This window comes from Saimiri boliviensis, chromosome 2 (assembly GCF_048565385.1).
Source record: "Saimiri boliviensis isolate mSaiBol1 chromosome 2, mSaiBol1.pri, whole genome shotgun sequence".
Taxonomy (NCBI): Eukaryota; Metazoa; Chordata; class Mammalia; order Primates; family Cebidae; genus Saimiri; species Saimiri boliviensis.
The window spans coordinates 98378308-98396904 of record NC_133450.1 but is presented as its reverse complement, the minus strand read 5'-3'; the positions used below and the strand labels follow the sequence as shown (position 1 = coordinate 98396904).

At 40.1% G+C, this 18597-nt stretch overlaps 1 protein-coding gene across 8 annotated transcripts in view; it reads right to left on the bottom strand.

The window, feature by feature from the left end:
* The window catches only part of NIN (ninein), a 111697-nt gene that overhangs the window by 25660 nt on the left and 67440 nt on the right, over nucleotides 1–18597 (bottom strand). For 5 of the 8 annotated variants that reach the window (XM_074393943.1, XM_074393944.1, XM_074393946.1 and 2 more), the window contains 8 exons: nucleotides 16345–16483; nucleotides 14387–14508; nucleotides 12468–12970; nucleotides 9414–11555; nucleotides 7688–7813; nucleotides 7510–7579; nucleotides 5476–5691; nucleotides 2085–2198 (listed from right to left, as the gene is read on the bottom strand). In XM_074393943.1, the coding sequence (XP_074250044.1) occupies nucleotides 2085–2198; nucleotides 5476–5691; nucleotides 7510–7579; nucleotides 7688–7813; nucleotides 9414–11555; nucleotides 12468–12970; nucleotides 14387–14508; nucleotides 16345–16483 (3432 nt within the window). The remainder of the gene's footprint in view (nucleotides 1–2084; nucleotides 2199–5475; nucleotides 5692–7509; nucleotides 7580–7687; nucleotides 7814–9413; nucleotides 11556–12467; nucleotides 12971–14386; nucleotides 14509–16344; nucleotides 16484–18597) is intronic. The other 3 variants (XM_074393947.1, XM_074393948.1, XM_074393950.1) reach the window with 1 other exon arrangement.

Below are 18597 nucleotides of genomic sequence, written 5' to 3'. Positions count from 1 at the left end.
TTCTCAATTTTTTTTTTTTTTTTTTTTTTTTTTTGAGACGAAGTTTCGCTCTTGTTACCCAGGCTGGAGTGCAATGGCGCGATCTCGGCTCACGCAACCTCCGCCTCCTGGGTTCAGGCAATTCTCCTGCCTCAGCCTCCTGAGTAACTGAGATTACAGGCACGCGCCACCATGCCCAGCTAATTTTTTGTATTTTTAGTAGAGACGGGGTTTCACCATGTTGACCAGGATGGTCTCGATCTCTTGACCTCGTGATCCACCCGCCTCGGCCTCCCAAAGTGCTGGGATTACAGGCGTGAGCCACTGCGCCCGGCCAGATTCTCAATTTTTTAAGGATAAAGTTGGTAGTAATAGCCTTGGAATACTTCACTACACCACAGAAAGGCCCTATGAGTTAAGACTTCTGTTATGTTTATTGGGACAGACAACTTCTCAAGTCCCAGCAGAACAAATGCATTCTGCATAGCAGTAGTTGACTTGAAAACGTTCTTAGAAAGCACCTGTTGAGAACCTGTACAGTACTAGGCATTATGAAAGACTTAACAGTCTTGCTATTAAGAAAGCAAGACTCAGGGGTCAATCAGATCAACAGTAATACCAGGTGCTACAGACTGAATGTTTCGGCATTCAGGGAAGGACAACTTTGTGCTTACAGGCTGAAGAGACAGATGTAAGAAAGACAATTTTATAAGATATGAATGCCATAATAATCTGATGCTGAAGCAAACAAGTAAAATGGACAACTAATTTTTCCTACTATGAACCAGGACTGTTCCAATGGAAAGAGTCCTGTAAATAATGAAAATTAAAACAGGACAATATTTAGGACACAATTTTTTTACCCAACAATGCATTTCTCCATGAGAGGACATATTTTTAAGGTGAGACCTCTTTCCTATTTTCATATTTAAAACTAACCCTTTTTTGTTTCTTTCTTTTTTTTGAGACAGAGAATTCTCTGGCCCAGGCTGGAGTACAGTGGCACAGTAGTGCGATCTCGGCTCACTGAAGGCTTGACTTCCTGAGCTCAGGTGATCCTTCCACCTCAGCCTCCCGAGTAGGTGGGACTACAGGTGCACGCCATCATGGCCAGCTAATTTATTTTCGTAGAGATAGGCTTTTGTCCTGTTGCCCAGGCTGGTCTCAAATTCCTGGCCACAGGTAATCTGTCCACCTTGGCCTTCCAAAGTACTGGGATTAAAGGCATGAGCCACTGTGCCTGGCCTAACGTTTTAAGCCTTTGTTTGAAACTTTGAAATAGGCTTCTGAAGGCCAAATTCATAAGTGAGACTGCATGCATGCCGTCATGCTCTAGAACTGATGCCTCATACTTGTTACAGAAAAAGGGAGAAGGACCAGCTACATCAATGTCTCACAAATCAATGTGAACAGAATTATAAAAGTTCTAAGCAAAACAGTCCCCCTCCTTTTAGACAAACATATGTTACTTTATAACCTGGCTAGGTGAAAGTAGAACAATGATTTCTTAAACTGAAATGGTTGGGATTCATTTATGATAACAGAGTTTTAGAGTGGGCCAGGTGCTGGGGCTCACGCCTGAAATCCCAGCATCTTGGGGGGTTGAGGTGGGTGGATTGCTTGAGCCCAGCAGTTTGAGACCAGTCTGGCCAACATGGCAAAACCATGCCTCTACTAAAAATATGAAAGTTAGCTGGGCATGGTGGCAGGCGCATGTAATCCCAGCTACGTGGGAGGCTGAGGCATGAGAACTGCTTGAGCCCAGGAGGTGGAGGTTGCAGTGAGCCAAGATCACACCACTGGACTCCAGCCTGGGCAACAGAGGAAAGAAGGATACTGTCTCCAAAAAAAAAAAAAAAAGACTTCAGTGCGTACAGCATACACGTTACCTAACTAGAACGACACATGGAGAATTAGCAATAGCTTTATGAATAGGTTTTTGCACTTCAGATCCTCAACTATGCCAAGCAGTTAAGTCCTCAGCTACCAAGTTAGTTGACAGGACTCGATCCAAAGGACAACTGGTGGCTAGAAACCCCAGCCCACCAGAAGCCCTCCAGGTACATACTGTTCTGTGAACCCCCATAAGCTGCACACAGCCTCACCTGTTTGATTTTCTCCAGTTCCTCTTTGAGAAGGAGGTTTTCCTGTTCCACAATATGGGTCTGTATTTTGACTTCAGAGAGTTCTGCCTCCAGAGAAGACACTAAAGTGGAGGACTAAGAGAAATATCAAAAAGTCAAGTAATAGACATAAACGTTTAGCCTGGGGGATCTTACTAGGTTCACAAAAAGCCATATTAAAGAAGCAATAATATGAACTCAATGACACACTGTTTTATGACCATTTTTTATCCTTATATGTAAAAGACTTTCCACTTAAATGGCATGAATATGATTTCTAAGGTAGGTTTTGCATGTTTCTCCTCTGTAAAATTACTGTCTTTCTTGGGGGAGATACTTTGAGACTATACAAATCCTGTTTCTCCTCAAACTTCTGCTTATTAATTTTATCATCTATAAATGCATGTTGTCTACAACTGTTATGACTAGGGTGTTTGCCTAATGATGATTTTCTATTTTCTTCTTTTTTTCTTTATTTATTAATTGGAATTCTACTACAAGAAAGGTAACCCCCCCCCCACTTATTTAATTTTTTTACATCAATATGGACTCATGTTTATTTATTCAGTAATTTTGGGAGGGAGACAAAGTCTCTATTGCCAAGGCTGAAGTGCAGTGGTGTAATCTTGGCTTATTGCAGCCTTGACCTCCTGGGCTCAAGCGATTCTCCCATTTCAGCCTCCTGAACACCTGGAACTATAGAGGCATGCCACCATGCATCACTAATTTTTATTTTTGTATTTTTTTTGTAAAGATGGGGTTTCACCATGTTGGCCAGGCTGGTCTTGCACTTGTGGGCTCAAGTGATCCACCTGCCTTGGCCTCCCAAAGTGCTACAACCATAGGCATGAGTCACTAACCCTGGCTGATACTTACTGCAGTCTACGTTTACTTGATAATTATACTTATTTTATTCTATACTATCATTTATTTCGTTGATCAAATTGTTTCACCTTTGGCCATTAGCAGCCCCTTCGACTAGGGGCGTGTGCCATTTTGACATGCCTAATCTTTTTTTTACAATACTTTTTTCTTTTGACTCCATGAGATGTTCCAGGCTTATCCTATATTTTCTCTGCTCCAGACCTAGAATCAATCATTTTTCCAAGGAACCCTGGTTCCTTTTATAGGAGAATGGTGCTTAGTACCAAGATCTGGGCACTCCATGCACAGACACACATCTATGTTTCTGTATCTATCTAGCTTTGCATGTATATTAGAAACCAAGAATTTATATAAATATCTCAGATCTCAATCTAGCATCAGAGGGTTCATCTTAGCATTTCTCATTGCCCCACGGGCCACTTCTTCTCCAACTTTGAGAAATCTAGTTCTTAGTGCTTACAACAAATTTACTTATTTGTTCAATTTTAGTAATACATAGAGTAGTTTCAGAATTACTAACCCATACCTCTCATGAGAATCCTGTTTACTGACTAGATTATCATAGCATGTAGGTACAGTTCATCTTGTCTTTAGCCTGAATAGTATCCACTCAAGATAATAATTTCTGAATTAGTTGTTTTCTTCCCCAGTGTAGTTATATTATCCATTTATAACACAGTTAGGCTCATGTGTTCATGCATGTGTTCCCTTTGGGTTTCTTCCCCCACCATTACCATATTGATTGGTTTTACTTGTGCATTTATTTTGGGGGTAAGTGAACAGTATGTGAAACATTACTACAGTTCTACGAGTCAGAGCGATATGAAAGGATAAACTCGGAGAAGCGTCACTGCCTTCCTTGTCCCTTCTAGCACATTCTCATTTCTCTGTTCCATCCCTTTCCCACCCTCCCTCTTTAGTTTCTGGTTTATCATTCTTGTGTTTCTTTTGCACAAATGAGTGGACATGAATTTTAAATATCCCTTTCTTACATGCACAAAGGCATTCTATACTTTTTTGCACTTTTTTGCTTAACAGTCTATCTTGGAAATCATTTCATATAACTATGGATTTCTTCTTCTCCTTTTTCTTTATCAGCTGCACAGTACTGCTTTGTGGTATGGACGTACCACCACATTTATTCACCTACTCTCCCACATATCGGCATCTAGGTTGTCTCCACAGCTTTGCAAATATAAACAGTGCTGCCGTGAGTAACCCTCTGCATATGAGTTTTCATATTGTTGGGGTGGTATCTTTTGGGCAGACTCCTAAAAGTGAGATTTCCAGAGCAAAACCTAGGTACATATGTAATTTTGTTAGGTATTGTCAAATATACCTGCAAAAAGGCAGGATGAGTTTGCATTCTCCCAGCAAAGTATGAAAGTGTCTGCTTCCCCACAGCCTTGCCAACAGAGTATGCTATCGTATTTTAAAATTGTTGCCAGTCTAATAGGTGAGAAATCATGTAAGTCCTGTTTTAATTTGCATTTCTCTAATTGAGTGATTATGAACATTTTTCTATAAGTTTGAGAGTCATTTTAATAATTCTATTATTTAGAGGTAGGATCTCACCCAGGCTGGAGTATAGTGGTACAACCTCAAGCTCCTGGGCTCAAAGGATCCTCCTGCCTCGGCTTCCTGAGTAGCTAGGACCACAGGTGTGTGTCACTATGCCCAGCCAATTTTTAAACTCTGCAGAGACAGAGTATTGCTATGTTGTCCAGGCTCATCTTGAACTCCTAGGCTCAAGCTCTTCTCCTGCCTTGGCCTCCCAAAATGCTGGGATTACAGGTGAGTCTCCACACCTGGCCCATTTTTATCATTTTTATGTGATTTATTTGTTGGTATGTTTTTCCCATTTTGCTATCAGATTTTTGGTCCCATGTCCCTCCATTTTTAAGAGTTTTTTACTGTTAGGGATTAGACCTTCTCACTGTGGTATGTGTTGTGAATATTTTCTCCTGGTTTGTCAGCTGTCTTCTGACTTTATGATTTTTTTTTTGCCATGTAAAATTTTTAAAAAATATAATCAATTTTTTTTATTGCCTCTGATTTTTGAGTTAAATAGCGTTTCTTTACAACAGGGTTAAAGAAACATTCATTCATATTTTCTTCAAGTATTTGTATAGTTTTATTTTTTATATTTTGCCTCCTAATCCAATTGAAGTTTATTCTTGTGCGTGGAATGAAATATGGGTCTAATTTTATCCATTTTCAAATGTCTACCCTGTTGTTCAGGCATCGTTAATTAAAAAGTCCACCTTTTTACCCCAGTGGTTTGAAAAGGACCTTTGCTGTATACTACGTTTCTATTTGTATTTGGGTCTAATTCTAGCCTTTCTATTCCACTTACCTGCTTTTCATGTGCCAGGACCATACTGTTTTAATTACTAAGACTTTATATTTAAGGAAGTTTATTACAAGGATTTCTTCTATTTCTTGGGATTTCCTCAAAAAAAAGCTGTTGGGTGGCTACAGACCATACCTGGACTTTACAACGCTCCAGCTCTTCTTTCAGATTCAACTTCTCTTGTTCCCATTCCTCCAATGTGCTGCTTTCTGGCTCTTCTTCCTTCTGGCATTGCATTTCTGTTAGGCGTTGATTAAGTTCTTGCAATTTTTCCTGATTTTGAGAATTCTTTTGGCTAAGTTCTGTATTTTCCAAATCCAACTGCTGGTTTTTGATTTTTAATTCTGAAATCTAATTAAAATTGAAAGAAGTTTTTAAAACTTGTTACCCTACTTGTGCTAAAAAACAAAAACAAAAAAAAAACAAATTTGGAGACATAATTGTCTTTTCCCTCTCTATGCAAAGTTTAAAATATACATATTTCATAACAAATACACACTCATTATTACAAATGCAATCAATTCAGAAGTATATGAAGAAGTGAGACCCTCAGTCTACTCCACAGGGGAGCCCAGTTGCCCACAGCTGGATACGTATCCCTCCAGATCATTTTCTGTGTATATACAGAACTCATACACACATACAGATTCTTTTCTTCTCTTCAGTTTGGATGGCTTGCTTTTTCTTCTTTATAGTATCTTAAAGACTTTCCAGGCTTGGCACGGTGGCTCACACCTGTAATCCCAGCACTTCGGGAGGCCAAGGTAAGCAGATCACCTGAGGTCAGGAGTTTGAGACCAACCTGACCAATATGATGAAACCCTGTCTCTACTAAAAATACAAAAATTGGCCAGGGTTGGTGGCATGCGCTTGTAATCCTAGCTACTCAGAAGGCTGAAACAAAAGAATTACTTGAATACAGGAGGCAGAGGTTGCAGTAAGTCAATATCATGCCATTGCACTCCAGCCTGGGCAACAAGAGCAAAACTGTCTTAAAAAAAAAAAAGCAAAAAACAAAACAAAAAAAACGACTCTTCCCAAGTCAGTGGGTTCAGCAAACATCATAGCTCTATTTTTTATTGGCCATAGGATATTCCATGTAAGATATTCCATAATGCATTTATCCATTCCCACATAGACATAAAGGTTTTTTTTTTTTTTTAAATTCTTGTAAATAGATCTTTTAGAAAATCTATTTATACATAGTAGCATTTTGTATTTAGAACTTTTTAGAAGTAGGATTGCTGGGTTAGAAGGTGTGTGTGTGTGTGCACGCACACACACATTACTGTTTCAACAGATATCTCCAATATGTCTTCCTCACAGTGCTACCACCTCATAATCCTAATAACAATGTATGGGCACACTCATTTCCTCACATCCTTTTAAATACTAGATGATATCAATCTTTACTTTTTGCAAATTCAATAGGTTAAAAAAAGAAACATTTAATTTGTACTTCTCTAATCACTAATAAGGCTAACCCTTTTTTGTGTTCTTTTGTTCTGTTACTTGAGCACTCACATAGATTGCCTATATTTCAACTGGGTTTTCCCACTTATATTTAAGAGTCCAAAATACATTTTGGATGTTAACACATTGTCTATTTGAAGTGCTGAAAATACTCTTTCCCAGTATGTCCTTGTCTTTTTACTGCTTCAGACAGATTCTTAAACGGCCTTCCCTTTTTTATAACTACATGTTGTAAGATTATACAAATTGAGCACTGAGCTATCTGAATAAATTGTAATTCTGTGAAATGATATGCTGATTAGCTGGCATTCTGTATATGTGAAATTCTGTCCTTAAGTTTCTGCTTTCAATCATGGTGAGGAAAAAGGGCTAACATTAACTGAAACTGCACAAGGGCTAGAGCTAGTATTTCATAGGTATGGTTTTAGAGGTATCACCTCCTTAATCCTGCTTATTATAAAGCTTTATTAAGCACTTAGGGTCTAGAATAATATATACATTATTTAATATAAAATAGGAAGCTAGTATAGAGTATGAGGTAAGTTTCCATTTTCAAATTCAGAATTTACAGTGCAGTGTAATTTACTGTCATTAGCTATATGCTATTCATTAGCGTGCGCTGTCAATTTACAAATTTCAAAAGAAGGGAAAATTTTGGAATCAAAAAACATTGAGAAATATTAGATATTTCCTTACCTGTTTCTTTAAATTTTCAACCATCATCTGAGCTGCAGCATTTTCTTGTTTTACAGTTTCTGTTTTTTGCCTAAAGGAATGATGAAAATAAAATTCAATGGCAAGGCTTTAAAAGTTGATGTAAAAGAATTTCAGTCTTTGCAAAAATGTCTTAGGAAAATTTAAGTATATGTCTCACCACATTTCTTCCTGAGATCCATTTAATTTCTCTAATTTCAGGTTAGAAACGCTATCTTCTTCACTTAAAGTAGTAATTTCATTTCTCAAAATAGAATTTTCCTCTTGAAGCTTTTCAGATTCATATCTGAAGCACAGAGATTTAAAAAAAATAGTTACAAGGCAGTCATCTGGCATCTTTGGAAAATAGTTTCTAGTAACTTCCAAAAGGATGAGTAAACCATGCCAATTAAAAAGAAAAGTCTAAATTAGTAGTCTCTTAGTACTTGGAAATCAAGTTATGACATATTGACACATTTCTTTTGGGAAGAATTTCACTAAAAGATGTTAGAGAAGTGTAGCTAAAAAAAAAACCTTAAGCCTGGAGAAATGAATCAAGACTCAGTGCTCATTCTGGTTGCTGATTTTTCTCAATGGCAAGCATACTGCTTTGAGCAAATGACTTCATTTATCTCAGTCTCAAGTCCTACCGGTTCTGAATACACATAAGCCACGTTACAAAGCTGTATTAGCTTAGTTTTAGGACCCTGGGTACCTAGAGAAAGAAAATTCTCTACATAAATCAAAGGGCCAAAATGAAATATGTACACTGTTTACTTTGTGATTTTATTCATCTCATTATATTCTAATTTTTAGGACTAAAAATGGTCTGAAGAAGAAGAAAGACTACATTCAGAATTAAATTATTTCAGAGAAGTTTCAGACATGCTGTAATAGTTTACAAGGTGTTTTTTTTGCAAAATCAAATTTGCTAGAAGACTATGCAATTATAGTTTATAATGTCAAGTGGGCAGTGGTTCAAATTAGTTCTACTTTTATCTTTGCTCTTCAAGCATATTTATTAGAATCTGGTAGTTCCTCAATTAAATGTTTTAAGATAAATTTCCACTGTTTTCTCCTTTTTTTTTTTTTTTTTTTTTTTTTGGTGAAGACAGGTTCTCACTCTGTCACCCAAGCTGGAGTGCAATGGCATGATCACAACTCACGGTAGCTTCAACCTCTCAAACTCAAACAACCCTCTCACCTCAGCCTCCCAAGTAGCTGGGACCACAGATGTGCACCACCATGCCCAGGTAACATTTAAAAAATTTTTTTTGTAGAGGCAGTCTCGCTATGTTCCCTAGGCTGATCTGGAAACTCCTGGCCCCAAGAAATCCTCTTGCCTTGCTCTCCCAAGGAGTTGAGATTGCAGGCGTAAGCCATGGCGCCTGGCCACTGCACTGGTTATGGGTTATCAGCATGTACTTCAAGTGATGTGAGTACAAAACTATAAGACACAACATTTTTTCTATGTTAGCATAATAAGTGAGTTCTTATCTACTGAGTTACTAATACACGAAAAGGCAATCATTCTCATACAACATGTTTCCTCAAAATGAGGAAAGTAACACTTAGGAAAAAAAAAATCCCTATCCATCCAAATGAAATAAGTGCTAGAAAAAAGTGAAGGAGGTACATTGAGGATGCACGTGGTTAAACAGCAAACACTCGCCATTGTGAACTTTCATATCCCATATGAACATTTATTTGCTACAGAGGAAGGGAATGCCTCCTAAACAAGGTTATTTTATTTGTTAATACGGCACAGAAGCAAAAGGACATCTAGGGAGTACTGCTCTCTTCTTGAAGGCTAATAGGTTAGTTTCTCTAGGCACAGCAAGCAGCGGAAGTTAGATTTGGTGAGGTGCGCTGCGGGATTCGTGACGCCAACAAGGTACATACATTACCTCAGAAGTTCAACTTTCTGCTGCATCTCACTGCACGTGATCTGCAAGTCATGCATCATTGCCTTCAGCTCTTCTTCCTTTTCTCCTTGAGAAAGTACATCTTTTTGCTTAACTAAAGTAGTGACTCTCTCCTTCAACTTCCTAGTCAGCTCCTGTAGCTTTGTTTTCTCCAGTTCTAATTCTGCTATTGTGGCCTGATGCTGAAAATGTCTGTCTTGAAAACTTAGGAAAGTAGTGTCTTCCGCCAGTATAACTTGATTCTGTACTCTTGGCCTTTCTTGATGTGTCTTAATTGTTCTGTGTAACCAGTCAATTTCATGTGCTTTCACTTTTTCCAAGAGCTGTTTATTTCCCTGCTCAAGGTACTGGTTTTCTTGCTTACTTTCTTCTATGACATGATGTACCCTCCTAACCCTGGGCACATACTCTTCCAGTGTCTGATTGAGCTCAAGTGTATTTCCATCAGGTTCGACTTCCAGGTTCTCTAAACTGGCTTCCCATAAGCAGCTGTCACACTGCTGGACCACACTTTCCTGCAGCTTCTCAATTTTTCCTTGAAGTCTCAAAACCAGAACATTCAGCTCCTCATTCTCTATTCTGACCTCATCATAACTCTTTTCCAGGCTAAGGAATGTTTCAGTCACTTCCTCCATTTTCTTCAGCTCATCCTGCAACCTGAAAACCTCTGCAGTGAGTTCTTTATTATTTTCCAGTGCCTCATCGAAGCGTGTCTCCATTACTCTCAGCTCTTCCTGAAGGCAGTCATTTTCTCGGCTCGCATCTTCATACAACAGCTTATACTTGGGCAAAGCCTCAGGGATTCTCTCAAGCATCTTCAGTCTCTTTTTTAGCACAGAAACATCAAAAAGTAGGTCCTGTTTCTTTTCAGAAGCTCGATCGCAGTCCGCGCATAACATAATCAGCTGTTCCTGAAGCTGACTAATCTGATTCTTCAGCTCCCAGGATTCGGTCCTGGTCTCTTCACTGTTTTCAAGCTCAGAAAAACCCTCTACTGAAGCTTCAGACTCCTCTAGTTTGACTCCCTGTCTCTGAACAGAGCTTGTCCCTGTACTTCCCAGGTCGGGGACCTCATCATCTCCCAGGTCACTTAGGACACACCGCCTGGTCACACCTTCTACTTGCTTCATTTGGTTTTGCTGTAAAAACGGCTCTGTTTGCTCCACAGTATTTCCAAAAAACTCAGTAGTTGGCTCACCTAAGCAGGAAGACATCACTACCCCTGGCTCCAGCTTTTGCAGCCTCTGCTGCAATCTAGAAATTTCAGTAGCCATTTTCACATTTTCCTTCACTGCTCGTTCATGAGCTCTCTGCAGGCTTAAGAGGACGTCTCCATTTTCTTCCAACAGCTGCTCTCCTTGCTGAAGCAGGGACAGGGCTCCATCTCCTTCCACCTCCTCCTCTCCTATCACCTGGCAACCACTATGAAGAGTGGAGAGAGGAGATGCTGCCTGCTGCATTTCCTTTATTTTACTCTGAAGTCTGGAGATTTCTGTGCTCATCTCAGCTCTTTCTCGATCTGCTTTCTCACAGGTTGCTTTGTGAATGTTCTCCATGGCCAGAAGCTTGGATATCATTTCCTGCCTTTCCTGGTCATGTTCCATTTCTAGTCTTTCCAGCCTCTGGCTAGCCAGCTGCTCCGAGGCCCCTGCTTGGCAAAAGACCTCCTCATGCTCCCTCAGTTCTCTTTCGTGACTGCTCTTCAGCTCGAGTATCTTGCTGGACAGCAGGCTTTGCTGGGTTTCAGATACATTTCTTAGGTCTTCCAGGTCTTGGAGTAGCTGCTCTCTCTCGATGACCATGCTGTTCAGATGTTCTTTGTAAGTTTTCTCCAGCATCTCCCTCTCCTGGGTCAGGACCAGAGAATTTGCTTTCTCTCTCTTAAGAGTCTCTTTCAGCAGCTCCTGGGCCTCCGCACACTCCTGGGTGAGCTCGTCCTTCTCAAACTCCCACTGGGATTTCTCCTCGCGCTGCTGTTCTTGGAGGTCCTTCAGCTCTTGGCGGTAGCGCCCCTCCAGGCTTTGCAGAGCGCTTTCACACCTCTCAGTAACTTTCTGACAATCAGACTGAAACTGGGCTTCTATCTGAGAGGTTCTTCTATTACACTCTGTTTCCATTTTTTCCCTAAATGTAGTCAACATACAGCATTATTGAAACTGCCAACTCCAGAAGCAAACAAAAACCATTTTCCCATGCACTGAGAAAGCTGCTAAGCAGACAACTGAAATACTCCCTAAAAATGGTCTTAACTTACTCCTATATGATTTATTTATACTGGAAAGGGATGTCATTTCTGAAAGCTAAGACTGGCAGCCATAATTCACTTAAGAGACTTCTCTCTCTCTGGAGTCAGGGGAAAACCTTAGAAACTAATTTCTCTGGCATACTCCTGGATGTATTTGTTTATGGATTTTTAAACCAAAGACTTAAATGACGAAAGGCACATTAATCTAATCCCTAACTTGGGAAATATATACCATTCCTTCATTTTAATTAAGCATGCATTATAGGGTATCAGTCACATAAACCACACATATTAACAAATTCATTCTGCCTTTGCTTCTTATTTAACCGAGTAGCACCAAGTCAATCAGGGTGTGATGAAACGAAGCCCTGGGATTTCACATGAGGAAGGTAGGCACAAAGTACTGTTTCTTAACTCTGGGAGGAAATGTAATCTTGCCTGGAATCCAGTTTATTAATAGCTTTTCTCGGAAAGCAATAGGATTGAGCGAGGAAGGAACCACTTTTGGGATAATCTCATCCTCCTCTTGAGCCTTGTAAGGTATAATAAATCTTAATACAAGGAATACTTTCCTCTTTTACAAACAGAATGAAACAAAAACAGTTCCAGTCAACCCAAGGTAGGCTCACATTAAAACATTAGCAAAAGCCGTCAAAAATATTTCAAAGAATCTCATCAGTCAATGAGCTACTAGCATGCCTTCTAATTTCTCCAAGTCTCTTAAGCAACTGGCACTTCTAATGCCCCAAGAGATGGCACCCCAGGCAGCTCCATTTCCCCTCACTGCTTACCTTCCCTCCTGAAGCTCCCTCTGGTGCTTTTCCAAGAGCTCTTTTCTCAACTCCTCTTTCTCAAGAGTGTGCCTCTCCCCCAGGCTTGTTAGCTGCTCCCGGTGAAAGCGCTCTAGTTCCTGAGTCAAGCCTCTCACCTTCTCTTCTGTCCAGGCGCTACTCTGAAGGGCTTCCCTCTCCCGCTCAAAGCTGGCCTGAGCCTGCGCCAGTCTAGCCTTGAGCTCCATCTCATGTTCCAGCCTCAGCGTCTCCTGCAGGTGAGCCTTTTCCTCCTCAAGCTTCACTTGCAGCTGTTTTTTCTCCTTCTCATGCCTGCAGGTGGCCTCACGATGTGCCTCCTTGAGCACCTCAGCCTGCCCCTGAAGTTCAGCAATTTCATTTTTAAGGTCACTTATTTGTTTTTCCAAGGTGTGCATTTCGTTCTCATGCCTTTGCTTCATGTTTTCCTGTGCCTTCTCGCAGCTGACCACGGTTTCATCCAGCTGCTTTTCATAATGGCGCACCTGAAAGCAGACAGTGACACCACCACCAGATTACTCAGCTCAGGGCCACTGCAAGGGAGGTAATGAAGCAGCAAGTACTTTTTTTTTTTCCCCCTACAAGACATTTCTCAGTTTCCCCATCTTGTTTTAAAGTAACTGAATTTAACACTTTAAATAAGATATTTAAGTCAAGCATAGCTTACATAACTCTTTTAACTGATTGAATTTTATTAGTCTCTGAACAACTCTATTAAGAACTGAGCAGCCATTACACACAGATACCCACTGTCTTCCCATGCATCCTTTCCAACTGTAAACTTGAGTCGTGAAACATACAAATTTTTTGAGATAGGTTCTTACTCTGTCACCCAAGCTGAAGTGCAGTGGCATGATTATGGCTCACTGCAACCTCCTCCTCCCGGGCTTGAGCAATCCTCCCACCTCCCCCTTCTGAGTAGCTAGAACTACAGGCACACACCACCATGCCCTGCTATTTTTTTTGTGTGTGTGTATTTTTTTGTAGAGATGGGGGTCTCGCCATATTGCCCAGACTGGTCCTGAACTCCTAGGCTCAAGTGATCTGCCCCCCCTTGGCCTCCCAAAGTGTTGGGATTACAGGCATGAGCCTCTGTGCCCTACTGGGTCTTAAAATATTTACTTCAATTAAAATATTTATTGAACACCTATCAGGCACCTGAAGGCCTCAGAACACAACGCTGGGTAAGACGTGGTCCCTGCTATCCAGGAGAAACCAGTCTAGACATGGATATGACAACTATCAGTACAGCAGGAGGCAGAAAATAAAACGTAGAGAAAAAAGAGCTACAATATAACCCAGGGATTCAAAGGAGGGAAAAATCACATCTTTTTTTGGAGAAATTCAAGAATGGCTTCATGCAAGGGGCAGCATTAGCTATAAACCCTGAAGGGTAAGTAGACTTTCAAGAGGCAGAAAGAAACTAATATCAGCATAGTTTGTAATAGCACAAGCAAAAGAGGACACAGTTTGATGGACAACTGGGAACTGTAGCTGGAGGAGAAGGTCACTCAAAAGAATGGTGTCAGAGAAGACTGGAAACGTCAGTTGAAGCCTCCTGGTAAAGAGTTTAGAGGCTAAGGTTCAGAACTTGTACCAAATTTAGTAGGTAATGCAACATGAAAGGGCTTTTTTTTAGTTTCATTGAGATTTTTTTTAGAAATAAATTGGAGCTAATATAATGGCTTTCAAGCTTCACGTTCCATGATTGCCGGGCTGAAGATACATTTTGGAGAAACTCTCTCTCCAGAAAAAATTAACCTACAAAACTATCCTGAGGATGTGGGTTCCCAGCATAAAATATGCTGCTCTGTGAGAAAAAGAACTGGAAATGCTCTCCACACATAAGGTTGTCAGAGCACATAAGAAATTAGAGAAGTGGATTGGTGGGAAGGACTTACTTTATCTTCGAGCTCCAGTTTGAGGCAACATATGTCCCTGTGATGTTGTTCTTTCATCTGTTCAATGACCAGCTCTGCCTCAATGCTCATATTCAATGGGTTGCATTCTTCAGAACCGAGCCCTGAAAACACATGAGACCCATTGATCCTGTGGCAGGTTCTTTCAGTAACACAATGTGGCATCTGAGGAGAGACATCCGATTTAACTAAGGAATAATTTCCAGCCTGAATTGCCACAGATGTGAACTAATAGGAAATAACAGAAGCCAAGAGAAGTCTTTTCTCTTTTCAGGCATTAGGGCAAACAAGAAGAAATGAAGGCTAATGGATTATTTCATGTACAGGCAGTGGATGAAACCTTTAATAGAATCCATCTCTCTGAACAGCAGGTAGTGGTGGTGGTGGAAATTCTTGCTTAAAGGTGACTACCTCCTAAGGAAAATGCTGCAAATTGAGGTAACAGCATGAGGTAGTTTGGTCAAACCAACCAGACTCCTACCCATCCAGCAAATACTGAATGACGATGTGGCAGGAAAATGAATGGCCAGCATACTTGTTGCTGTGCCTTGAGGAGTTACCTTCATGGGTCACGCTATCTACAACCCATCACTCCACATTACAGAAGACTGGCTATTTCCTATGAATTCCCTGGAGTGTGGGTAGATCCCTATTTTAAATTAACAGCTAAATTAAAAAAAAAAATAGGGCATAGGTTAGGAACCAGGATAGAGGCAGTTGTGGGCAGAAATTCTCAACTCATGCATGAGCTCATCTCTGCAACTGCCCATGATAATGACTGAGAGTAACACTGAAAATATAAACCATAAGTTGGGGGCTAAGCTTATACATAGATGCAAAGATTATGTCTAATCTCTTAAGGCAATGGGACCCAAAATAGCTTTGTATGTGGGGCTGCACAGGCAGATGGGAGAAAGGGACTTTTCTTGGGTACAGGTCTAGCAGCTGAGATTGACAAACTTGCTTTGGGCCTTCTCTTCATATTCGATGGTATATTCCCAACTAAGAAAGTAACACCCAGGGTGTGAGCCACACCACGATCGTACAGCTTCTTGTCCCCATGAGGAACAACCCCAACACCTGGCCATCTATGGAAGAGTCCGTAACAGCTGCCAAGATATATCACATTGTGAGAGCCTCAGACTAGAATGAGCTAAGAATCAGGAGAGGTCTTAAGGCCTCTTTGTCTCCTCCCTCCCCAGTCTGTTAATTATTCTACAGTAAGAGGAGGAATAAACTACCCATGTCAGAACAACACTCCTATCCCTAGTAGCACTGAAAAAAGGTACTTATAACAAAATAACTGATTATGGGCGCTCTCTGAAATCTAAATTCAGCACACCAAGAAAAAAGGCAGGCTATCAGGAGAGAGGAAAGGCGCTCATAGTTAATGTGGGAAGCTCCCAAACTCTGCCTTCCAAACTTGCCACTCAAAATCTTCCTCAAAGGCACAGGAGGCCAGCCCTTATTTACCTTCTTTGTTCCGCTGAGGCAATACAGACATTCAGCACAGCCAACATAAGAAAACCAGCTATGGATTCTGTAGTTTCTGGCTGGGCCTGCTCTCTAAAACCATCTTCATACCAGTTAGGCGCGCTCTTTGAAGGGGACAGCAAGAGCTCAGTGCCTGGATTATAATACTCCCAAGGCCTAGATTCTCAGATTTTCAGCCAGTTTTTTGTTTGTTTTGTTAAACAAAGCAAATACCCTTGTGGTTTGATTCTTCCATTCCTTTGTTGAGGCATAACAAAATCAGATGGAAATGTTCTCATAAAAACTTCAAGGACAAATGAAAAACCAGACCACGAGTTATTTAAGAGTATGGCCAAAGTCTTTTTTTTTTTTTTTTCAGGTTGCCAAAATGTTGCAATTTTATACTGAACCATGGTTCTAAAAGCAAAGGTAAAGGCTTAATCTAAAACCTGTCTGAATGTGTTTACCCTGGTTGGGCTCAATGCCACCGCTGTTATCATCAAGTTCTTCTGACAGTGAGTTCTTCAAGGGAAGCCTGAGCACTCTGCCTTGTGCATGATATTCTTCAAGCTCAGACTGGAGTTCATCTACTTGGTCTTGTAATACCTGGGGTTTAAAAACCAACACAGGTCTTACATGTGACACCAAAAGCATGAGCAACAACAATAACAACAACAACAAAAAGGATAAATTGGACATCATCAAAACAAAATCTTTTGTGCTTAAAAGGACACCATCAGGAAAGTAATAATGTTTTGCAAATTATCTATCTGATAAGGGACTTGTGACTAGAAAATATAAAGGCTATTACAACTCAATAATAAGACAATTTTTAGAATGGGCAAATTATTTGAATATTTCTCTAATGAAAAGATACAGATGACTAATATATACATGTACAAGATACTCAATATCAGTATCTATCAGGGAAATACAATTCAAAGCCACAATGAGATAGCATTTCACGCCCATTAGGGTGGCAAGAATCAAAAAGACTTACAATAACGACTGTTGGTGAAGAAGTGGAGAAATGGGAACTATCAAACTAGTGAGAATATAAAATAGTGCAACCACTTTGGAAGAGGTTTAGCAGTTCCTCAAAAGGTTAAACGTAGGGTTACCATATGACCTAGGTGTATGCCCACACAAAAACTTGCACACAAATTTTCATAGCTGCGTTATTCATAATAGCCAAAGACCCCCAAATGTCCATTAACTGGTGAATGGAAAAACAAAATGTGGTCTCCCTACACAATGGAATATTATTCAAGAAATGAAGAACTGATACATGCTACAACATGAACTTTAAAAACATTATGCTAAATGAAGGAAGTCGGTCACAAAGGACTATTAGAAGATTCCATTTCTATGAAACGTATAGAACAGGCAAATCTGCAGAAGTAGATTCGTAGTTGCCTAGGGCTGGGGACATGAGAGAGATTATGGCTAAGTGGAGTAGGGGTTTCTTCCTGGGGTGATGAAAATGTTCTAAAATTGAATGCGGTGATGTTTACAGAATTCTGTCAATACAATAAAAGATTGAATTTATACCTTAAATGGATAAAATATATAGTGTATAAAGCTGTTAAGAAAACAAGTGGATGAGGCTGGGCATGGCGGCTCACACCTGAATCGCAGCCCTTTGGAAGGCAAATCACTTGAGGTCAGGAGTTCAAGACCAGCAGGGCCAACATAGTGAAACCCTGTCTCTACTGAAAAAAAACAACAAAAATCAGCCAGGAGTTGTAGTGGGCACCTGTAATCCTAGCTACTCAGGAGACTGAGGCAAGAGAATCGCTTGAATCCAGGAGGTGGAGGCTGCAGTGAGCCAACATCGGGCCACTGCACTCCAGCCTGGGTGACAGAGCAAGACTCTGTCTCAAAACAAAGAAAGAAAATAAGTAGGGGAACTGGGGGAATTTCTGAAGGTAGAGCTGACAAATTTTACTGATGAATTCATTCAATTTAAAGACATTTAGAAAATACCTTTGATTGGAACCATCAGCAGTTTAATTATGAAAGCAGTAGAAATGTTTCTTAAACATGCACATGTATTTCCTGAAAAGGAGGGCTGCAAGTCACTTCATATTATGATTGTTTTCCTCATCTCTGCACAATTAAAGTTTTTATTGTAGCAGCTGGAACTCAGTTATATTTGTTTTATTAAAATGAACACATGTTTCTGGTTTAAGAAAAATATTCAAATTCCTAACTTTAGGGGAACTTTTTTTAAGTCAAAGATTCTTGTTATTTGTAAAAATGTTTGTGTCTCTCCTGGCAGAAATTGGGAATGGTTGACTAGCTAAGACTTGAGTGGTTTCTGCTTCATTTGCATTTTATAAATAAATGGAGTAAGGAATGTATTCAGAAAAAAAACCCTCAGGACAAACCCAAATCACATCAGATTAGGTCTGCAACAATCAATCGGGAAAGGCTAATTTTTGAATAAGCACATCACCATGCCCACATATTCCTCCATTTGGAGTAAAACCACATTTTCCTCTCAGCACCAGCAATTTCTGACATAGACGAAGCAGACTTAAATGCAGTTTGCATAATTTCCTATAGTTCAGGATATTGAATAATAATGTTAATAGCTAACATTTATGTAAAGGCTTACTCTATCCTTGGTTCTGTTCTAAGCACTTTACCTATACTCACTCATGGAATTTTCACTACAACCTTTTGTGGTGGGTGCTTTTATTTTTACCATTTTATGC